This window comes from Lutjanus erythropterus, chromosome 18 (assembly GCF_056507025.1).
Source record: "Lutjanus erythropterus isolate fLutEry1 chromosome 18, fLutEry1.hap2, whole genome shotgun sequence".
Lineage (NCBI taxonomy): Eukaryota > Metazoa > Chordata > Actinopteri > Lutjaniformes > Lutjanidae > Lutjanus > Lutjanus erythropterus.
In genome coordinates, this window is record NC_139334.1 from 21,472,669 (window position 1) to 21,497,151 (window position 24,483).

At 43.1% G+C, this 24,483-nt stretch overlaps 1 protein-coding gene across 2 annotated transcripts; it reads left to right on the forward strand.

Moving 5' to 3' along the window:
• The first annotated feature begins 166 nt into the window (after positions 1-166).
• On the forward strand, positions 167-23,341 carry ttbk2a (tau tubulin kinase 2a). Of its 2 annotated transcripts, XM_084742842.1 has the most exons (16): positions 167-403; positions 8,520-8,682; positions 10,419-10,566; positions 12,703-12,776; positions 13,520-13,660; positions 14,100-14,204; positions 14,965-15,030; positions 15,125-15,217; positions 15,331-15,456; positions 16,322-16,479; positions 16,629-16,836; positions 16,927-17,144; positions 17,428-17,977; positions 19,075-19,380; positions 20,146-21,080; positions 22,338-23,341. In XM_084742842.1, exons 2-16 carry the CDS (start codon positions 8,614-8,616, stop codon positions 22,783-22,785), a joined length of 3,645 nt encoding a protein of 1,214 aa, XP_084598968.1. In that variant the 5' UTR covers positions 167-403; positions 8,520-8,613; the 3' UTR covers positions 22,786-23,341. The 2 variants fall into 2 exon arrangements, with proteins under 2 accessions (XP_084598968.1, XP_084598969.1); XM_084742843.1 differs by lacking the exon at positions 19,075-19,380.
• Positions 23,342-24,483: the final 1,142 nt, after the last annotated feature.

Consider the following 24,483-nt stretch of genomic DNA (forward strand, 5'->3'; position numbering starts at 1 on the left):
CGAGAAACGACCGCGAACGAGCTTTAAAAGGACCTTAGTGCGCGCTCGCGAGCTGTTGCGAGGGGCGATCGAGTCGGGGCCGCGCGCGCAGGAAAAAAAAAAGGCTGCTGATCATCACAGAGAGGCGTCACGTCACGTCACGGATCCGCAGCGACCGATAGAGATGCTGAGGTGACAGGCAGAAGGAGAAAAGGGACGACCACACTCAGACATATTTATTTTCCCTCCGTCCGCTCGTTTATTTATTTCTAACCGCCGACGCCTCCGCCACCTCCTGCCTATGGACGGTCCGCTCGCTATGGGATTCCGCTCGATGTCGTCCCCGCCGCCTCCAAACGTAGAGGATTTTCTGTAACCACACCCGGCTCTTCTTTGGATCAAGGATTGGCAGCAAAGACCCGAGGTAAGGAGCCAGAATCCGGAGGCCGTGCTATGCTCCCTCCACCCCGCTCGGTTTCCACCACCCCGCGCAGCCCCCTTCTCCTTTATCGCCTTTGCAGCTGCGTGCGTTCAGAGCGCGTTATCCTGCATGTTGTCAGGGGCTTTAACAGTATAACCTCCTACACGCCAGGCAGGATGAGGTTGCGTGGCCTGTGGACGGCCAGTGTGCGTGGACGCGCCTGAGTAAATCTGCTGTGGCAACCAAACTCGCTATGCAACAAGCTCTCCACAGCAAAGCCAGTCAACCCACTGCAGGGAGGAGAGGTGCTTTAATTTGGGATAACCAGCATGATAGCTGCTCTGGAAAATGCATTGTGACATTGCAGCAGCTTGCTCACCTGTCACATCCCATTGAAAACGGCACACCACAGTCTTTTTTTTTATTTTGCATTTTTTTTTGCAGAAATTGCTCCTAAAATGACGGTTTCATTCAGAGTATTTACCACAAAACGAGTGCTGCTCTTCTGGTTAAAGCATCCATGGCAGTACAGGCTTCAGTGGATCATCCCAGGCTTATTCAATTACTTGTTAAGAAGTGCCAGATTTGAAATAAAGTAAACATTTACATTTTCTAAGTCTGACCTGTAGAGTTAGGAATTTAGATGTGTAAACTAAGGCACCCATTTATTTTTTCCTCAATTTTATTGTTTTACACAGTTGGAAAGTACAAAGTACAAAAGCCCAGGAAAACAATGTAACAAAATAGTCTTTTGTTTTAATAAACACAATGTTTCATTTAACATCCTTTTTCATTCAGTTTGACTCTCCTAAACTCCCACTGCTTAAACAGCCTGACTTAGAACTTCATAACCAATGCATGGGCTTATAAACCTACTATCTTCTAGTAAACAATGTAAACAACTGTAAACTTACTGTGTTCGATGGTTGTATAAATAAAATCACGATCACATCTTTTTTCTTCAATTTATAAATGATTGGATTGAGTTTGTTAAAGCCGCCACTTGAATAGGTCTGTGTTAATGGAAAACATATTTCCTACATTAGGCATGCATTATGCTACATAAACACACACTCCAGCGTCTCATCCTTCGTAGTTTCTTCACTGGATTAGTTGCTTCCATGCTGTGACTTGAGAGGAATCAGTGTGTGCAGGGCCTCTCCATGCTGGCTCCTCTCTGGGTCTCGTCCTGTACACAAAGTTGCCCGACCAGACACTGATTTCATCCAGCAGCAGTCCGACAACTCTTGCTGTCTTGCAACTGAGTCAGAGCTCAGTCAGACTAGACAGAAAATCTAGCAGGTGTTTGATTTTCAGTCCAGTTTTTGCCTTGTTAATCTCACTTGATATGTGGTTGTGTATGTATGGAAGCCTGTTTCAGCCAATAAGATTCTGCAAGTCATTATAACGAGAAGCTGTCTCAAAATACTAGTAGTACCTCAAAATAATGAGTTAGTGCCTTGAAATAATGAGCTAACATCTAAACTTTTTCAAAATGAGTTAGTACCTCAAAATGAGAAATGTTGTAGTACTTCAAAATAATGATATAATGATATCTTAAAATAATGATTTAGTATTTCAAAATGAGTTAGATTCTCAAAATAACGAGTTATTATCTTGAAAGAATGGCTTAGTATCTCGAAATAGAGTCAGTTTCTTAAAATAATGAGAAACTTTCTCAAAATAATAACTTAGTGACTCAAAATAATGAGTCAGTATCTTAAAATAATGAGAAAGTTATTGAGTCATTATGTTGAGAAAGTTTCTCATTTAGAAAGTTTCTCATTATGTTTAGATACTAAGTAATTATTTTGAGGAAGAAAGAAAGGATCACATTATTTTGAAAGTTTTTCATTATTTACTGAATTATTATTTTGAGAAAACGTCTCATCATTTTCATTTTCGGACTACTAAGTCATTATTTTGAGATACTAAATCATTTCTCTCATTATAATGACTTACAGGACTTTTTCTGCCCTCACACTGGTGTAAATAATCTCCCATACATATGCGGCATCGATGGCATTCAGGGTCAGAGTTTATTTTCTTTTCTTTTTTTTCTTTTTTTTGTCAATATTTACTGACCAGGCGTCTCCAGAATGTAGTTTTAAATGGAGGTGCAGGAGGAATCCTCTGGGGTGGCATCGCTCATTGACATTTCATGATGCTTTATGTAGCTGTAAACTTGCAGCTTCCAGCAGACCAAAAGGGCAGAGGCGACGACGAGCTGCAGTCAGCAGATGAAAATGGCACTGCACCATCGTCGCCATGGAGACGTGGGAGGTCAGGAAGCATGATTCACGATGAGACGGGAGCTATAGCTGTCATAGACTGGTTTAGTTTTTGGTCCAAGGTCTGCTCCTCCTGCATGGGCTGTTTATTTTTCCTTCAGTTTGTCTTCATTGATGGTGGATCGTATGAAGGAGGAGGAGGAGAGGGAGGAAGAGGAGAGCCGTGCCTCTCTGTGAGGTGCGAGATTAGTCACAGCGTGAGGCAGGCAGCCTGGTTTGTGGATAGGTGTGTGTGCACTTATGCAATATGTGTACGAGCTTATGTTTGTGTGCATGTGTGGTGGAACAGTGGCTTAAGCTTATTATATGCCGGATTCCACTATCTTTCTTCCTGTTCTCACCCACTTGGGCTGTTTTTGAGGGATAAAAAAAGGTGCAAGATGGATTTAGACTCACTCAGACTCTTGACCTTAAAATATAGGTTAGGTTAGGTCACACAGAACATCCATCCTTTCCTTTATATGTGCCACTTTTCTGACATAAGTGAATCTTTTTCTCCTCCATGTAAGTGTCAGACAGCAGCTGTCTCCCCCATGATAAATTCTGAACAAATCATGTTCTTGTTTGTCTCATGCATGATAGCTCAGATGTGACAGAAAAAAAGTGTTCCTTCCCATCAGAGAAGGAAAATAGGAGAACATAGGGTGACCTTGAAGTTGTGACACAGCAGCACTCACACAGCGGAGGTTATTTAATCAGTGTTTACTGTGGCTTTCTCTCATCCTGCGGGGTTAAAGGGGTTTAGTACAGCATGTTTCTCCTCTGTACACTCTTAGAAAAAAGGGTTCCAAAAGGGTTCTTCCTGAAGATCTGAGGTTCTACCCAGACCCATTTGTTTCTAAGGAGGAAAGGGTTCATTAAGGGTTGTTTGTAATATATTAAGAACCCATTTCACCCAAAGAACCCTTTTTGAATGGAAGAGTTTCATTGAAGGTTCTTTGTACCATAATATTAAAGAGTTCCCGGTAGAACCCCCAGGTGGGTTCTAATTAAAACATTTGGAATGTGAAAGAATTCTGGGCAGAATCCCCTTGGTGGGTTCTAGATGATACACTTGACATAGAAAAGGATTTTGTCAGTAGAACCTCTGGGTTGGTACCAGACAAAACCCTTGGAATATAGAAAGCTTCTTGGGAGAATGCCCTGGATGGGTTCTAGATAAAACTTTTATAAGGTTCAAGGGTTCTTGGTAAAACCTCCTGGTCGAGTTCTTGTTAGCACACTTATAAGGTGAGCAGATTCTCGACAGAACCCCTGAGAGAGTTGTTCATTTCCTTGAAGAACTCTTTCATCAAAGGTTCTTTGCACCATAATATAGAAGGGTTCTCAGGAGAAACCCCCTTTGTGGGTTCTAGATAAAACCCTTGGATTATTAAAGGGTGCTTGATAGAACGCCCTTGGTGGATTGGTTCTAGATAAAACACTTGCAATATGGAAGAACTCCTGGGTGGGTACTATATAAAGCCCTTTGAATGTAGAAGGGTTCTCAGGAGAATGCCCTGGTTGGGATCTAGAAAGTGGGAATGTTCTTGACAGAACCCCAAAGAGAGTTGTTGAATTCTTTCAAGAACTTTGTCGTCAAGGGTTCTTTGTACTATAATTTAAAAGGTTTTTCGGTAGAACGTCCCTGGATGGGTCCTAGATAAAAGACTTGGAATATAAAATGTTTTCAATAGAACCTCCTCAGTGGGTTCTTGTTAGCACCCTTAGAAGGTGGAAAGATTCTGGATAGAACCTCCAGAGAGGGATCAGTGTTGGACCATTTTACTAAAGAAGGGTTCTCTTTCAGAGCCTCCCATAGGGGGTTCTGGGTGGAACCTTTGACAGATGGTTCTAGGTATAACCCCTTATGTTTGGGTTTTAGGTAGAACCCTCTGACAGAGTTCCAAGTGGACCCCTTATAAAAGGTTCAACCAGGAACCAAAAAGGATTCTCCTGCGGGGACAAATGAAAAGACCCTTTGCAGTTCTAGTTAGAACCTTTATTTCTAAGAGTGTAGTTTTGATGGCGTGCTCTGGATTTTTGTGTCGGCATCAATTAGCATAATATGAAGAATTCCACTGATGTCGTTACACTTGATTTCTCTGTGTCCACAAAGGTTTTCAGACACAGGAACAAATACAAGTTTTAGCGTCTGACACTGACGCAAGTCGTTTCTGATTCGAGACTTTGGTTCGGCCTGTACGACTTTAAAGAGGTGTTGAAACAAAGTGTGGTTAGGCTAAGCTTAATTGTCCACCATGTGGAGAATTGCCTTTGGCTAACATGGGTTACAGACAAGACAGTAGCACAAAAACAGGACAATTAACAACATTAAAAAAACAATTAATGATCCATGATGTGGAAAGTATTTAGCTTCACAACACTCAGTATAGATTCCATTAAAAACAACAGGGCTATTACACAGAGTACAAAATGCTGAAATTCTGCTTTAAACTAACTTTGCATTAAATCATTGAATGTTTCAAGTGCATTGACTGTGTGTTAGGGCTTGAAAAAGGAAAAATGTGTGACATAACAGCTTTATAATGAGGTGCTGTATTGCTGCAGAGAGGCCCCGGCCTAAAAATCTTGTTCTCCGGATGAAAGAAAACATGTTTGCTTGGTACAGACCTCAACAAATATCACATCATTGTGATTTAAATATTTTTTTTTCAGTTGAAATTAAAATTGTAATGCAAAAATGATCATGCCCACTGATTGTAGCGCAAAGGGCAACTGCAATTGCCCTAGCATGCTTCTTTAATCTCATATGACATATCATGGTTATTTTATGATTTAGTATGGTGAATATATCACATACATATTTCTCCTTTAATAATCTTAATCTTGTGCTGTCAGTGTTCATAGTAATTCACATCAATCCAGACATTTGGTTAAGTAATCTTGATTAATAGTAACAACATGCTAACAAAATACAGTTCAAAAGCTGTAAGAGTGATAGTTTGTCTTTAGAAGACACTTATAATCATGAGACATCTCGTCCAGTAGTCATCTACCAAGTTCACCTTAATCCTGCGTCCAAACCCTGGGTCACATTTCAGGCTTGTCATTTCACAGTTATCTAGTCCAACCACGCTTTGCCCTCCTCCATCTCCTAACCTCATCCTGGTGCATGATGGGATTGATTGCCTCCTTGATGTCGGGATCATGCCCCGTAACCAAATAGTGTTTTGAAGGCTCGTTGCATAACCGTAGATGCCTGCGCGCCGTGTGCAGAATGATGAATCGAAGTCGGGTTTTGCTCTGAGTGTTTGAAGGCAGACTAAAGGAAGTTACCAGCGTGTGCTCTCCTGAGGAATGCTTATCTATGGCATGGGATGTTGTATAATAGAGGAGCAGAGACACAGCTTATCCAGAGGAAACTTGTTGTACTTGTACTTGTTGTACAGCTTTTAATGTAAAGAAAGCTTGTGCTACATGCCAATAAATCTAATGGTAACACTTTCTAATGTATCACCCTATTAATGATTTGTAAATTGTAACCAATGGCTTTTACAATTAATAATTTACTGATATAAGTGAGTAAGGAAGGAGTAAGGAGTATGGAAGGAACCCTTCCATATTTTTTTTGGCATATGTCTGCATATGACCACAAAGAGGAATTTAATAGAGCTGCAATGATTAATTGATTATTAAATTAATTGCCAACCATTTTGGTAATCGGTTGGTCAGATTGAGTAGTGTTTTTTAAGCAAAATAGTTCTCTGACTCCAGGTTCTTAAATGTGAATATTTTCTGGTTTCTTTACTCCTTTACGATAGTAAACAGAATATCTTTTGGTTGTGGGCAAAACATGATATTTGAGGATGTCACTTTGAGCTCTGGGAAACATTTAGATGTTAGTTAGGTGTTCCACTTTCCCTCATATGCCTTTCTCACATTCTATTAAATGTGTAACTATGAATATACAAAAGAACCAAGGAAGTTTACATTTCTACTGTTCTCATCATGTAATGGAAATGAGCTTGAGACATTTGTGACATTACATTTCTGTATGCTAGGATCCCTAAGCAGTTTTGAAATTGCATAAATTGGGTACGACTTAAACACTGACACTCTTGTGGATTCAATCAACCCAACTGTATTCATGTATGAGGATGTTAGTCCCCATAGTAGCCCCGTCACTGTAGTCAGACCAAATACATGCAATACATGGTATCAACCTAAAACCTGCTGCAGCAACCTATGATACATGATAGATCATGGAAAATGATATCATATACTTCAATCATGATGTTCTAAGCTCTTTTACGCTATATGAACTTCTCAAATTAATCTTCAGGTTCCCAGCTTTCAGATGATGCATAGGTTAAGCATAAAAGTCAACATCATGAACATATATGTATTTATACAGAACGTCTTCAAGATGCAAATAATAAAAAAAATGTGTGCCACATTACGTTAGGCAGATTGAACAGTCTCTTTATATCTGACTTTGTAGGTGCTGCTCCTTGGCCTTCATACACAGAGGATGAATAGCTGGAAAAATGATACTATGATGAAGCCTTTTTGTAATTTAAGATGCGGGACTTTTGCCTGCTTGTTGGTGGGGTGAGTTTGTCTAGAAAGACAGCTGCAGGCAGCAGGTGTGGCAGCTGCAGCAATGGTCGAGTATCAGAAAGCTTCAGCCATTAAGCCAGGGGTTTATCTCTGTCTCGCAACTGGGGAGACTTGCAGGCTTTCACATGAAGTTCAGCCCGGCCTCTTTTTGTTGTCCAGTAATCTGGTCAATATTTTCATGATTAATTGATTAATCAAACCTGTCCCCATGGATGGCTGCCCACAACAGAGTCTGGATTGAGATTTCTGCCTGTTAAGAGGGTGTTTTTCCTCACCACTGTCGCTCTAGTGAGTATGTTCTAGACACTCTCTATATGAAAAGTGCCCTGAGATAACTGTTTTGATTTGGCTTTATATAAAGAAAATTGACTTGATTTACTGTTTAGTCTAAAAAAAAAGGGAAAATGCTCAACACAATCACAAAGGAAATGGAAATCCTCACATTCAAGAAGCTGGAATCAGCAAATGAAACTATTAATCGATTATCAAAACAGTTGGAACTCAATTTTATTTTGTTTGACAAATCATTGCAGCTCTACTTTGAAATCTCCTTGTGCAACAACCAAGTACATTTGCCCAAGATGCCGAGGCTTGTTCAGATTAGCCTCATTACCCTGAATTCAACAGATCTCCTTCATATTTATTAGAGATGGGACCAATCCAACCTGATATTGGCATTTATTGGATATCAGACTCATGTCACCAATCAGCATTCTGATCTAAATTCCACAATCCCACGTGTTTTCTATTTGTAAATACTGTACAACTTGAGAGATAAATAGCCTTTGTCTAATCAGTAGTTGCATATAGCACAAGGGAAACCCCTTCGAAATTCCAACTTGAAAATACAGCTGGAGTGAAGAAATGTACTAGTGACCTCACTCATGGTGCAATAAACCAGCACAAAAATGACAATAGTCAACCAAATCCACCCTAAACCACTAAACTCTGAACGAACACATTACAAATAGTAACAAGAAGTAACATGAAATAGCAAACTTAAACTCACAGCAGTGCATCCTGGGAAATGAGGGCCGTCTTTCAGCACTATCAGCAGGACACGTGAATGTCACAAGTGCCACACAATGATTGGAGAACATTACACAAACTAAGCAAGCTTTCCAGGTGGTGAAAACTTTGACAGAATCAACTTCAACTGACACAGAACTTTTCATAATAATAAAAGTAATGATAATAATAAATTGAACTGGAAATATGAGGATTGGTGTTTATCTGACAGTTTTGTTTCTCTTGGACTTCCATAGGGTTCTCCATCACGGCCCAAATGCCCGGCCCAGTTTGAGGTTGCTGGTCTAGGGGGGGAAGCACTGAGGACAGCGTCCCTGGTCCACAGACAGGATGAGCGGGGGAGCGGAGCAAACTGACATCCTAAGCGTGCTCTCCCTGGTCAAGGAACGATGGAAAGTGGTAAGTGGCGTGTTATTCACTGACAATAGGCAGCGTGTTTGTCCAGCCCCATCACCGCCTGTCCCTCGCTCAGCCTCTGTCCCACAAACAACAACTCTTTGTTCATCAAGCGATGCCCCCCCCCTCGCCTTTGAGTCCTTCTGCTTTTCCTCCAAAGTATCTCACCTGTGGCTTGGACAGTTTGGGGTCGTGTCTCTCTGTCCAGGTAGGGCTACTGCAGTATGCGAGGTCTAAAAATAGCCCATGTAGCTATTTGTGGCAGTGCAGTGTGCTATAGGCAGCAGCAGCAGTGTTCCCCGAGGGCCCATGTCTCTCACTGCTGTGCCGGCCTGGGTGCCATGTGAGGCCGTTATTCCTAACTGGCAGCCTGGCACCACTTCCTCTCTTCTAAGGAGCAGAGTTACGTAAGAATGCTGCAGCTAATCCCACGACTGTAGCTCCTAGTGCGACACAAGTCTCTGTGAGTACGTGTGTGTGTGTGTGTGTGTGTGTGCGTGCATGGAGGACAGCGAAGGACACGTGGGAACTTAAAGCTGCACTCGCACTGAGAGGTGAGAGTGAAACGGTAGAACTGCTGTGGGCAGTTTGACAACAAAGTGGAATTAAAGTGAAACATAGTGAAATGAATCACTCATTTCTTGGTGTCATATTTATTGAGAAAAGTGTGCAGCTAGTTTTGCCAGTCATGCTGTCAGCACCAATTACAGCAACTACTGACAGGTGAGCTATTTCCCCAGTCACTTTTATTCCTGTCAGGTAGAGCTGAAGTGATAATCAGCAGCTACTCTGATCATTTATTTATTTGAAAGTTAATCTTTTAACAGTTTTTTTTTTGAAGGGGTGTGTATAACACTGTTATTAGTCTGTCATAACCATGTCATGACCCCTGTCATAACATGAGGGAATCTTTGTGACTGTTGTCATTAGGTGTAATTCGGTGAGTTATGTCACTCGTAATGCAAATTTGACGTTATTGGAGACGTTTTGTAAGGACAACTTGGCATTATCAAACGTACAGAAACTGTTAAGCTTTATGTTTTAACTTTTCATTATATTGTCATATGTGGTTCATTTTAACACATGTCATCATGAGACCATTAAAAGTGTGTCAAGAATATTTCCTTGACCTCATTATGGTACATTATGGACTTGTCATAAAGATGCCATTAAATATTAAAAGGACAGTTTGAATACGGTACCAAGTTGGTTTAGTTTACAGAGTTAGCCGATGGACAGGCAGTGGCTAGTTAGTGTACTTGTAGCTAAAATAAGATAACTGCTGTCTGCTGGTATCTGTAGCTGGCATTAGCTAGTTAGCTCAATTAGCTGTGGAGCTAACCACCTAATTAGCTGGAATACAGTACCAAGGCGGTTTTCTTGCTGGATTTGGCTCCAGACATCCTGGGGCTGAGTCAGTTATCAGGCGGCTACCTCCACACTTAACCAAGCTCACTAGCTGACAGCAGCTACAGATAATAGCAGAATGTGGTTAGCCTACTGTAGCAGCAAGGAAAGTGGCTTACCACTTCCTCTGGTACCACTTCATTTGAAGTCAAGGAAATTATTCATGACACACTTATAATGGTCTCATGACAGCCATAATGCTACTAAAGTTTCCTTCTGTTAGTCTTCCTTTTTCATAAATGTACATCTCACTGACCATGCACATTTACATACAGACTGGATGTATTTTTTCATATGAAGTTCTCACGCAGTGTTTCATCGTCTTCCTCCAGGCGAAGAAGATTGGGGGCGGCGGGTTTGGGGAGATCTACGAGGCGATGGACCTGCTGACGCGGGTCAATGTGGCGCTGAAGGTGGAGTCGGCCCAGCAGCCCAAACAGGTGCTCAAGATGGAGGTCGCTGTGCTCAAGAAGCTCCAGGGTGAGTTGAAATGGAATCGGTGGATTTAGTTACATTTCTGGAATTGATTGATCCTCCCTGGCACAGTGACCTATTGATTCACTTCAGTGTGTACCATTAGCATTCTTGGAAGGAAAAAAAAACAAATGCTTAAGAGAAGTGAAACATTTTCTGTCAATAATTTCTCCTGGATTTATAACACAAACAAACACGATAAGAGGCAGACCAATCTAGGAAATGTCACGGTAGTAGAAAATGCAGGGAAAGCCTTTGTGCATCGATAGCAGCTTATAATCATCTGTCCCTCTGAGAGCAGATATAGATCATCTGACTCATCTGAGAACACAATTTGGTCCTGGTCTCAGCTCAGTTTTCTTCAGTTTCTGCCGAGCAAAGCGCACCGTCACTCAGCAGGAACAGTGGATTAATCACCCTAAAACTCACATATTGTGTTTTAATTTTGGTTTAAATGTTGGAAGTTTTTATTTCCATCACGTATGGTCTTGTTATTGATATTTAAAGCCTTACAAAGGTCAATAAATCACAGATAATGTTGGATAAACACAATACACCCGGCCATGTTTCAGAGCCTGATCCCTATTATGGTATTATTACTGAACTTTGGGTACAGAACTTCAGTACTTTTGGGTACTGAACAAATCGCTTCAATATTATCATCCTTGTTATTCAGTACCATATGTAAATATCTTAGGAGTAAATTTTTAATTTGCAAAACTGCTTTGAGTGAAACAATGCCAAAGTGCTGAAACAAAAAAAGTTTAAACACAATATGGTAGCAGATTTTTTACATTATGAAACTGCTTTGAGTGTGTAATAAGAAGCTGTAAATTAAAGTAAAGATTTGTGCCATAATGTATAATGCAATTATCATTTGTTAAAATACATTTTAGAAGATTTGCACATGCTACATACTACCATGAATAAATAGGTTAACTGTATCTCACGTAAGGTCAGTAATACAAAACTGAAATATCAGTTGGCCAGTTCTTTCTATAAAGGTTAAAAATGGTCGGCATATAGCATAAAATTTCTGAGCAGATTATCTTGTAGAAACATTTTTTTCTGCAGTGTCAAATGACGTATGAGGTCTTTAATCCATAGTTTTAAGGTTTGAGGGAAGTTTTCTTTCTGCTCAAGCAGTATAAGTTGTCTCACTCAAAGAGATGCAGAGGCTATCATATTTTTTGCCTGGCAACACAAGATGTGTGTCTTGTGGAGCTATTCCAAAGTGTCGGGAGTTTAAAAGTTTCAGATGACAGTAAATGAAGTGACAGAGTACGCGATGAGGAGAAGTGTGTGTTGCCGGGACACAAGAGCGGCACATGAGAGCTCCCTCAGGCGGGGTCGTATAGTTTTACTCCTTTCTCTCTCCTTTTTTTAAACCACGTCTTTTCCCTCCCCTCTTCCTTCCTGCCTTTTAACCACTGTGCCTTTTTTTCTTTCTCCCCCACTGAGAGAAAAAGAAAAAATCAATGGGCTGGGATCATGTTTGCTGTCTAATGGCTGCGGCCTGGAGCATCATGGGTCTGTTGCTTCCTGAGGGAACCAGTGTGTAACTTGAGACGGGCTGAACTTCAGAACCCCCAAACCCCCCCCCCAAACACTGCTGACCATCCCAGCTGGGAAGTGTAAACATCAACCCATGGCCTTATGACACGACTAATGGGTCACGTCCAGCTAATCATAGCTTGTTTTGGATCCTTTAATTGGATTATTTAGATTTATTTGATAAGAATTTGGCTAAAAACATGCAATCTAAAAGTAGTTTTTTTAACAAGGAGGTTTTAATGTTTGCATTCATTGCTTGCTGGAGGGTTTGGGGTGTGGCCGCACTCAAGTTGCCATTGCAGCAGCGTCCTTTGAGCCCAGAGCTCACGCACACAAGTCATTCATGCACATGTGCAGACCAGGTGTTGTGTGCTGTAGCCTATAAATCAGCAGGGTGGTCATATAGAGAGGCTGGTAATGAAGCGAGGAGCGAGCTATAGAGACTGAAGGACAGGGAATCATCATGATTCACAGAGCCTGCTGCATCCTACGATCAAATGATGCTGCTGATGTCAGGTGGCTGGGAAGTGACCTCAGCTTCTCCTCAAAAAGTAACCCGAATCTCTCTTGTCCTCCTTTATTTCTCAGGTAAAGACCACGTGTGTCGCTTTGTGGGATGTGGGCGCAATGACCGCTTCAACTACGTGGTGATGGAGCTGCAGGTTTGTCCGACTTAATAAGCCTCATAAGCACTCATTTTTAGCAGATAAAAACGCCCAACAAATCACATCAAACTAGTGCTGAAACAAACATGTTTAGCAAATACCATCAGTTAAGAAAAGCCATACGATAAAAGTGAGTCGTAAGAAGAGACTGAAAAGAAGATACTGAGTTGGCCAGGCAGACAGTTCCACAGCTGAGGGACCCGAACAACAAGCAAGTAGATATTTTTTTCAAAATCGTTCAGCCCTAGTTTAGATTGTTGGTTGCACAAGACAAGCAACACAAGAGTGACAGACTGACCAGAAGACACACTGACATTTCCATCTCATGCAGCTAAATTAGTTTAGTTTCAAATTAGTTTCAATCACTGCGATCAGGCCGACTGTAATGGCAGAGTCATGACCACAGATCTGAGTTTGATGATGGACGAGCTTTGAGTGTTTTTGAAAGTGTTCCTGTGGGTCTGGTTGTATAAATCACAACCAGACCCACAGGAATTGTGTAATTTCTGGTCTGTGCTGCACTGGCTCCAGACCGCAACATGTGTTTAATTATAGATGATCCGTGCAGCTGAGTTTATATTTTTTCTCCCTGTTTGCTTGTTTTCTGTCCACTCAACATACTTCACTGTCACCACTGTCAAACATCTCAGTCAGTGAGACATTTTTGCAGTTACTATATATTGTTTACAGAAGAGAACTAGTTAAATAAGTTCTAAGTCCTCTCACACGTATTCTCTCAGGGTCGTAACCTGGCTGACCTGAGGAGGAGTATGACCCGGGGAACCTTCAGCATCAGCACCACACTGCGTCTGGGGCGTCAGATCCTGGAAGCCATAGAGAGCATCCACTCTGTCGGCTTCCTGCATCGTGACATCAAACCGGTGAGTCACACACAGCTCGCTGGGTGCAGCAGAGGTTCTTATTTCATTACCCAGCAGCACTTATATATCTTCCATATATTCCTGACACAAGGCAATATTTTTATTTCCATTGTCTGGGCAGTGTTTGTGACTCTTGCACTTTATATTATTGGCTGCTAGCGTTGTTGCTGATTCAGTATTTTGTTTTTCTGACTGTTGCACTTACAGTAATTTGGCTCCACTATAAGTGTTGGCTAAATGCCCAAACTGTGGCAGAATGTAAATATCTTCTATCCTCTGAGCTGCTGTGTTAATTATGAATTATATCCCACTATAGGATCACATTTATTCCCTGGGGGCTACATGTATTTAAATAGACATAAAAGTTTATTGCAGTTGTATTCACACGTGATTAATTTGATTATTCTTTTAACCGCTGCCTCCTGTTTCTCTGCTTCAGTCCAATTTTGCAATGGGCCGCTTCCCAAGTACCTGTCGCACCTGCTACATGCTGGACTTTGGTTTAGCCCGCCAGTTCACCAACTCTTGCCAGGAGGTCCGACCTGTAAGTGCCCCTCAAAATTAAAAATACGTGTTTTTCCTCTTAACTGTGGTGCTATTTATCCATCTAGATTGTTTTGATGTGAAGAAATACGTGTGAAAAACTAAAAAAAAAGTCACTTTTTGAATAAATAGTAATACAGGTAAGAGAGAAAAAAATGTGCTTTTGATCTGAACTGTCCCTTGCATATTTTTACATTAACAATGGATCGAGTTACTATGCAACCACAAAGTATTTTCAGCCCCACAGCTCTCATCAAGCTTGTTTGCTGTTTTCAGTTAAAAAAAAAAAAAAAAAGCTCTGATACACCCACTGTACGCTACCTGCCCAGCACCAGCTGGCAGGCAGTGAACATAGCAGAGCATTTAGCTGCTAAAGAGCCAGATATTTCCCTCAGGAGTTGGTGAGAAAAAAACAATACAAAAACAAAGTAAATATTGGACTTACATTTGCAGAGTGACTCCAAATGGAAGCTAATGTTGCTCAGGGTCTGCTTGATGTGTAAACAGGCAAACGACTGCTAACACATGTGCCTTATTTAATGTGATAATACCTAAGATAAAATGCGTTGTTTGTTAAGCTGCCTGCAAGTGACCAAAAATTGAATTAATGCAGGGCTAATGTGTTACAGTAATGTTAAAAATAGCAATCAAGCCAGAGGGTTAGAGGTTAGATAAATGAATGATAAAAATATAAATAATTGCTTTTATGTCTTGTGTTATTTTTGGAAAAAGATATATAGTTATTTGTCTTTGTTTGTCAGCCCCGTCCAGTGGCAGGGTTCAGGGGAACAGTCCGCTATGCATCTGTCAACGCGCACAAGAATAAGGTCAGTCACACAGTTTTCTCTCTTTTTTTTTTGTCATGATTTGTCGATGATCAAGTATTATTGAATGTTAATTCTGGTGTCTCCTGTTCTGCAGGAGATGGGTCGTCATGACGACCTGTGGTCTCTCTTCTACATGCTGGTAGAGTTTCTGGTCGGTCAGTTGCCATGGAGGAAAATCAAGGACAAAGTAAATAATAAATAATTATTGTCCTTCCTGGAAACTAAACAGCCCCGTCCAGGTAGCTGTAAGTGATGAGATGTGACAGCTGTGTGTGTGTGTGTGTGTTTGCTCATTCTCAGGAACATGTGGGGAAGCTGAAGGAGACTTACGACCATCGCCTGATGCTCAAACACCTGCCGGCAGAGTTTGGTGTGTTCTTGGAACACATCTCCAGCCTTGACTACTTCACTAAGCCTGACTACCAGGTGATTCATTGGTTAATTTGGATATAGCCTCTTCTACTCCTTCCCTCTGTACCACATACTCAGTTTTGTCATTTTTAGGGGGGCAGGGGTCTTTAGGAACAGATAGCAGATCTGAAAGCTGAGGAGATTTCAGTATGAATTACACTTTTCTGATGGGGAGCAGTTCTGTTATGGAAATTGCTCAAAGACCCTCTTTATTGTCAGTTTACAGAAACTCTCCATAATCCCAGGTGTCTAGTTTGTGAAGTTTCATAAGGCTGTGATTATCCTAGAGGTCACAATAGGTCATTTTATACAGAGAAGTCAGGTTAAAAAAATAGGCTCGCTACAGTGAAATGGCCTCTATGGGCACTAACATCATCACACAAGAATACAGTTAATTGAATCCACAAGAGTCTCCTGATTAGCGACTCCTGTATGCAAGAATATTGAAATAGAATAAGCCACATTTATACTACATGTAAAAAACTGCATGTTTTTTGCCCCAAACTGCATGTGATTTGCTCAAAGTGGAAATATTTGTAAAGGGGAGACTCTTGGGTACCTATGGAACAAATTTTCTTTCAGATATCCACTCAAGTTTTACAGCCTGTAGGATAGAGTGAAGTCGGCCCTGGGATGGTGACTTCCCCGTAGAGCTGAAGAGGTTAATAAAGAGTGAACTTTGTTGTGACTACATAGAAATGCTGTTTCAGCAGGTTTTAATATAGTTTGATATGTCTACTAAGTAAAGTGTGCAGTTCATGATCCAGAAAGGTCTGCTCCAGTTGATATATGTCTTATGTTCCACACGCTTTTGAAACCCTGAATGATCACTGAGAAAAATCTCCCAAAAATGTAATTGTATATTTTTGTGTTGTTACAGCTGCTGATGTCGGTGTTTGACAACAGCATGAAAACCTACAATGTTGTGGAGAATGATCCTTATGACTGGGAGCGGACCGGCACAGACGGCACCTTGACGATCAGTGCTGCCGCCACAACACCGCAACATCACACCCGCCTCACTCCAGCACACATGGGGTACGTTTGATCAAAATAAAGACGCTTTTGGTAGAGTTTTTATTTAAACACCATGCATGTTTTCATAGCTTGCATGGAAAGACTAGACTCCAGCTGTGGTTACCTTTGCTGTCTTTTGTGGCCTCAAACGTGATGTATTTTTGCACCAGTATGGCGAATGCCTCCCTGATCCCTGGCGACCTGATGAGGGAAAACACAGATGAGGTTCTGCAGGACGAGCAGCTCAGCGACGTGGAGAACAACCCGGCTCCGGAGCGCCTGACGGGTTCTCCCCTCCACCCACACCGCAACCAGGAGGCTGACGTCTGGGAGGAGCTGGACCGCAACCGTAACCGCATCAGAACGGCAGTGTGGAAGGTAGACTATAGTTTTATCACTTAAAAGAACTGATACCGCAGTTTAATTAGTCCCTAATCAGTCACTAACAGACCTGACTGGTTTTCACAGGCGGAAGAGGAACAGAGCAACAACCAGGGTAACCAAGGACACCAGAGCCCGTATGCTGGACCGAGCCTGGGCTCCCCAGTCAAACTGCACTCTGAGGTGGTGGCTTCAGACCGTGACGGCCCTCTGTTGAGGAAACTGCGCAACATTCACAGCTTTGAGCTGGAGAGGAGGCTCGGCCTCGAGTCCAAACCCAGTCCAGAGCGCTTCATGGAGCCCAGGTATGTCTATTAACCCATATATGGTGAAATCAAGTTTTTTTTTTATTGGCAATCTGTTGATCAAATGCACTATTTGGACTGCTGTAATCTGCTGGACTTTTTGCATGCACTATTGCTACATATTTCTCCTTTAATTTATGTTATCTGTAATTGAGTGAAAAAACACCAATTATAATAATCCTTAAAAATGCTGAATATCAGATTAGGTAATCAGCCAGGCTGATAAAATGTTGACCGCTAGAGCCGAGAGTTGATTATTTGCATCTGTCTTGTGTCTGTTCAGCTCAGCAAAGCATCAGCATGGCTCCCATCACCAGGAAGAGGCCAACGGGGCTGCAATCATCCCAGTAACTCAGGGTCAAGCTGTACCTGCCGGGGAGCGTCCCGATAGGGTCTGGCACTATGACGAGGAGTTCCGCTCTGGCGGCGCTTCTCCTAAGCCAGCATCCTCTGGATCTCAGGAGCAGGGAGAGGGGGCAGTCAGCAGCGGGGGCTTCGTGGCCCTCAATCTGAGCTCTGGGAGGCAGGACATTGACTCGAGGGAGTGGGTAATGGTGGAGCGGCCCGGCGGCTCCCCAGGAGCCAAGGTTACCACCAGCCCTTCGGAGGAGGATGAGGAGCCGGAGGTGCTCCAGCCGGGGGAACAGTCTCCTGGATGGGAAAAGGGCAGCCCGAGCCCTGCCTCTGGAAAAGCTAGACAAGAAAGTATGGCTTCCTCCAAGGGAAGTGTAAAAGTGGACAAGCTGGAGCTCAGTGTGGGCCCTGTGGGGGCTCTGCCTCCCATCACTCCAACCAGCCCCGCTGAAGCTCTGGCTGAGGGCGTTCTCACTCAGGTAAGTTCTTTCATTTGAAGGTCATCTCACAACATGGCATACATGATACTGACTGTAGTCAGCATTGTACAAAGTTAAACAGCTGCACAGAGTTCTAGCTCTAGAACCTCAATGCTAATGTCATACAACAGTCAGTTCAGTCAGTTCCACCAGCTGCATCGTGCTGTAGTGTGAAGCTAAATGTTACTGCTGTGTGTTTTCTTGCTTTTTCGCTTGTGTTTATCTGTTAGAAAAAGATATTTGTGTCACAACTGCAGAGCTTTTTGTCAGATCACAGCATGGGGGAAAAGAGAGCTTTATGGCTTTGAAATGCACTTTGATTTGCGTTAAATATTACTCATAATTTTATCTTATTTTCAGACATTTGCAGTATGTTTGGTTGGTTTTATTTACTTCTCAAATTAAATGATTCAGTTCAAAAAAATATTTTTGGCTTGCTTAGTATAAAGCTACTACAGGGAGCTTATGAAACAGTCTCAATTTATTAGTAATGCCTCTATATGACCTACATAAGCAAACAAGACCATCAGCGAAAAGATCGGCTATTTCTGTATAGTTATTTTTAATGTCCAACTGTGTTGGATTCTCCTTGACATCCAATGAAACAAGTGTGTTTACATTTTCACGAGCAAATTTTATTTTTGACATTATATTTAGTGGTTAATACTTTGGAAACACGCTTTTGTCCACTGAGGGTTCCAGAATCAACAAAATATGAAAGTTCCTTGTAGTAGCTTTAAATTACCTTTTTGCTCTTTTGCTATTTTATTATCTTAAACCAGCCCACCGAGTCGAATTCCAAAATCCTGATCAATCAGCAGTTTTATTCACTAAAAGAGGAATAACTGTCCCCTCACTCTCTCCTACAACCAGAACACCTGCCTCCAAGTTGTAAATATACTCCACCTACCTCACCTCTGTCCTCCTTCTCTAGCCTAGGATCATCCCCTTATCTTTAGACTCCTCTCGTCACTGTTCAAGACAGTTCTCCCGTCGTGCTCCCCCCTCCTCACAGTGCTTCCACCATCTCACTCCCTCACCAGTCTCACAAACCCCTCCTCTCTCCACCTCCCACTTCTCTCCCTCCCGTCTTTTAGCTCCCCATCTCTCCTCCGTCGCTGCCCGAGGAGGTTGCGATCCGGACATCCAGCCCCATCCCTCTGCGCTCACCCAGCCCTCACACTCTCCTGACCACCCTGTCGGACCCGCTGCACCAGCGCCAGCCACCGAGCATGAGGCGCAGCCAGTCCGCCGACCAGCAGCCAACCTCCCTACCACTACCACCAAACCCCACCCCTGGCACCCGCTCGCCCAGTCGCAGGAAACTCCCGGCCATACCGGCAGGCGCTGCCAACACCAAGTTCCCCTCTGTCATACGCATCACCCGCGCCCAGCTTCAGCAGGTGATGAGCCCATCACAGTCCCGTAAAAAACAGCTTCCGGCTCATCATTTTTGTTCTTTTTTTTTTTTGCTTTTTGTTTAAGTTGCTTATTTTGTCTTCTTTGTTCAGTCGGCTTGCTTCTTTGTGTTGTTGTCAGGCAGCTCTCTCCAGAAACCATGAGGGGCATTGTGCAGGCCAGACAGAGCATGGGTCAGATCTGTGTCCTTGTGTCTGGACATGTGTGTTCTTGTGATCTGAATAGGGGGGTGTGTGTTTGTCTGATTGTGGCATGTGTGTTTGGAATGTCGAGTCATGACTACAACAGGTTGCATGGTCTCTTTTGTTTCAGATCGTCTTTGTCCTCTCTATCTTTCTCTTCCTCTCTCTCTCCCTGTATTTGTTCCTCACCCTCTCTTCGCTGAAGCCCCCTGCGAAGTTGCGTGAACGTTTCCTGTCCTACTCGCTGGTTTAGTACTCACAGCTTGACTGACACTGCCATAGCACTTGTGTGTTTCGGTCTGATAATGGTAGCTATGGTTATTGCATGCTGTTGCCAAACTAATCACCATTTATTACCCCACATTATACAATTCTTCTCTTTTCACACATCTGCATCAGGCTCTTGCTACAGAACTACAGCACAACTCGACATGTTGTAGTCTATCAGCAACAGGCCTTTGACAATTCGAATATTATTCCCATTTTTAGTGTGTTTTCTCCTTTAAATAACACCTCTTTTGTGTCTTTCTCCTCCCTCCCATGTCTCCACCTCCCCCTCCCCTCCAGTTGACAGCTCAGCGTCCCTCTGGGCTGTCCTCCCAGTCGGGGTCAGACAGTGCCCCACAGTGCCTCCTGCTGGAGAGGCGTGGTGAGGCTGAAGCTGAGGCTCAGCAGGTGCAGCAGGAGCACACGGCCGACATCGGCTCCCCCCAGGAACATGCGCCCACCCATCCAGGGACACCCACAGACCCCCTGGCTGAGATGCTGGTCAATGGAAACACCAAAGCTCAAAGCCCCGTGCCAAGCCGCGTGTCTTCCCCGTGCTCTCCACGCTCGCCTCCGCCGCGCTCGCCTTCCTCTCCACGCTCCCCGCGCTCCCCTCGCAGCCCTCTGTTTGCCAATGGCCACCTCTCCCCTCTTGCTAACGGCCAAAGGGATTTAAATGGAGCATTTCCTAAGCTGAAAGACCCTGAGAATAATTATACTCTCTGTGCCACAGAGGAGAACCATGAAGTGAACCACGCCCAAGATCAGACCAACGGCCTCGCCTCCTCCTCCCCAGCTGCCCCTCGTAAGGACCCCAGCCGGAGGCAAAGTCGCATCCCCGTCTTGGAGCCCTCCAGCCTGCTGGAGCTCCCTCCTCCGGGCTCTGCAAAAGAGAAACTCCTTCAGAAGAAAGCCAACCACCAGGGCCCCATCCCCTCTCCCACTGCCTCACCATCCCTCTCCGACAGGCGTGGCCCCATGGTGGCCTCCCTCGCCAAGGATCCGCTGTCCTCCGCCTCTGACCGCTCCCAGGAGGAAGACTCTCTCATGGGCTCCCGTTCTGACCGCCAGGGAGACGAAGCTCCTTCCCTCTCCTCCTCCTCCAGCCCTCTGTCCCGCAAAAGCAGGATCCCTCGTCCCGTTCATTCAGCTTCCTCTGCTGAGCACCTAGCTGCCCAATTCCTGCCGCGCCCGCCGCCTGGAAAGCCGCCTTGCCGCCCCACAGTGGAGGGCAGGTAACTTGCTGATCTGCATCTTTTGCTTTCATGAAACAAAAATTTAACAATTATCCAAAACATTATTGTTCTCAAAGAATTTATGATAAATAGCATGTAAGAAAGAGCATGAAGACATGAAAAAACAATGAGAAAAATACATTAATTCTATTTGCTGATTGATTCTTGTTATTAAAAAAATTGTTGGACATTTTAGGAAATTTGCCTAATAAATTTATTGCTGATACTGCGATGAGAAGATTGATACCACTCTCATGTCTACACAGCAGGTGATTAGCTTAGCTTAGCATAAAGACTGAAAGCAGAGGGAAACAGCTAGCATGGCTCTCTCCAAAGCTAAAAGAAATCTGCCTACCAGCCCCTCTAAGTTTTACCAATTAACATGTTTTCTCATGTTTGTTTAATTTGTACGGTGACTCTCAGGGGAGATATGAAGCATTAATTGACCCTTCTCAACTCCAAAACAGATGAGGATGAAGGCTGGTACCTGGGGGAACCTCGGTCAACTTTCTCATTTCCTGTTTCCTGTACTTAGATATCCTATGTGCTAAGAGAAAATTTTGAAGATGGTTAAAAGATTTTGCTAGGGAAACTGTAAAAGCAACATATAGTCACATTTTAAAGCTACAACGGTTAGTTTTTAACTCAGTAGAGTAGCTTTGAAACAGCCTGATGCCTCTGTGACCTACACCAGTTAATTAGACCATCCCCAAGAAGACTGGCTGTTTCTGTAAGAGTTATTCTTAATACTTTGCTCAGAATCAGGCTTCCAAATTCCCCAAAGGAAACTAAAAAAAGAGACAAGAGTCCTTACATCACTATCGAACGTTTTATGATCTGCTTGGTGCCAGACTTGGGTGACAGTTCTAGTGAAGTCCATGGGAAATACCCTTCAGAGTATACTGACTGATTTTTCCAAATGTGGGCATTCATTTAATTGCGGTTGGTCTCCAAAAAGCATGACTGACATTGCATTTCCATAAGCTTCAATAGAACTGACACTAAAGTCTGGAGCATAGAACGTTCTATAGTGATGACCCTTCCTTCTTTTTTAGTTTCCTTGGTTTCCCCTTGCTTCCATTCTTTATGCTAAGCTAAGCTAACCACCTGCTGGCTGGCTTACCTTGAGAGTGATACTGAATGATTTCTCTCATCTTACTCTCAGCAAGAAATTTGATTCATCACCCAGTTTCCTGGTTTGCTTTGAAAAATATAACCTGCCTGTTGTTCATAATCTGCCCTGCTTTTTGTACTCAGGCTCAGGCGTTACCGCATTCGAGCTGGCAGCACCAGTGACTCAGACCTCCTGACATGCCTTGCTCAGCTGATGCATGGTTCCCGAGGCTCCCCCCTTCACCACCGCTCCTCGGCCCAGCACGGGGTCTCCAGGATGGGCATCTGCAGCCTGACCAGCTCTCCGCACCACCACCGCAGCTCTAGCGCCTCCCCGCGCAGCTCCTCCTCCCTGCAGCGCTCCGTCAGCTCCTCACCCTCCCGCCACGAGCACCGTGGCGGCGGGGGAGGAGGTTGCCTGGGCCGCAGCCGCTCGCCTCCCAGCTTCTCTGGCTCGCCGCCTCCCCGCCGCTTCTACCCTCACCACCAGGAGACTTGCTGCAGCCGCCAGGCCCGCACTGGCCCGCTCCACCTGTCCAGGGGAAAAGGGTGTAGCCGAGAGGGCAAATGCTCCAGCAAGCTGAGCAGATAGTTGCCCACCAGGTGGTGCTGCCACAGCAGAGGATGGGAAGACTCCGGTTACGATTATGTCAGGATAAAAGCCTGAGTCTTCCTGTAGAATCAGAAAAAAATTCTTGTTTCCCTTTTTTCGCTGTCAGTCTGAACCTTGCACTTGTCTCGTCGTTTCCCACTGTTCTCTTCTCTCCTTCTATTTGCACGCAGGGTTTTTAATTCATTTATTTGCCCAGTTTTAAAGGGGTACTCCAGAGATTTAGTATTGCACTTCCATAAAGTTTTAGGACTTGTGAGAGACAGATTTGAAAAAGAATGGTCCAAATCTGTGCAACTGAAGTCAAGGTCTTCTAACTCTTTGTTCTTTCAGTTCCGAAAAGAAATCAGTCATGTTAGCACTTCCAGTTCCTTCGTCTTGAATGTTTTTTTGGGTTAGATGCTTGAAATAAGGTCTGTGGTTGAATCAAGCTGAAGAGATTTTCACGTTTTGTAATTATTATTATTCGGTAAATACCCCACTGATGAATCTGTAGCTTTTATGTGTCTTTAAAGGTATAATATGCAACATTTATCTAAAAAACTCATATATAAATTATGTCTTTCATGCATCACTTATGACCAACTAGAAGCTAATAAGTGGCTAAATGAGACTACGGAGACTGTCAGGTACATTACACATCATCATGCTTGAAAACTCTCCACTTGGTGGTGACGTCGCAGTAGGGTGACCAGATGAGAATGGATGAAATTCGGGACAGGGGAGTTTGGGGTGAGCATGTCAGTTCAGAAGGGTTAAAATGTATAGAATAATTTTGAGTAATATTAGACTCTAAAGCTGGTCATTTATTATAAATATTATGAAGCTCACTTACAGATTCTGAGGATTGTATGAAGCACATTGTCCTGGCTATGTTTACAAGATGCATGAAACATAACGCACAGGTGACAGGTCATTTTAAATGTCTTTGCAGCAGATAAAATTGTGCATAGGAGCTCACAAACATGGTTTTAGATATTTCTTCATCATAGATTCCTCCCATAGTGGCAGCAGGACTCTCATTTCGTTTAACTCGGGTCGAAAGACATCAACAATCCGTTATTTATGCTCGCCTAATCTGTGCAATAGATAAATGAAAACACAACATAACTTTAACATATCTAACAAAAACAAACAGGACATTTTTAATAACTAAAAGCAGAAATTATAGTCAACATAAATGATTTGATCATAATATTCATATGTCATTATCTGTTAGTAATTTCCAGGACAAACAGGACAGGATTCGGGACAGTTGCTTGTAATTTGGGACTGTTTTGAATTTTTGTGGATGTCTGGTCACTCTCTGTCGAAGTCTTGGGACCGTGGGGTAGTTAATTTATAGCCTCATAACGTTTTTACTTCTGGTGATTGCATTTCCGCTTTAAAAAGGATTATCTTGCTGAACAATATGTAAGTATTGTAAACTTTTGTTTGCCACAGATCTTATTTTCTGCACTAATCCAAAATCCCATTGTCTTTTTTTTGAAGGAACCAGAGTGTTGCTAACATCTGGGTTGGCCTACAACAATATGTCATCCCAGCATGCAACATGCAGGGTTACTCTTTCAAACTTTGGAAAGCACCTGGAAAGCTGAATAGTTCTCCTCATGACGAACAAGCTGAACTTCATGTGTAAAATCGGTGGAGTGCCCCTTTATGATAACTCATCAGATAAGC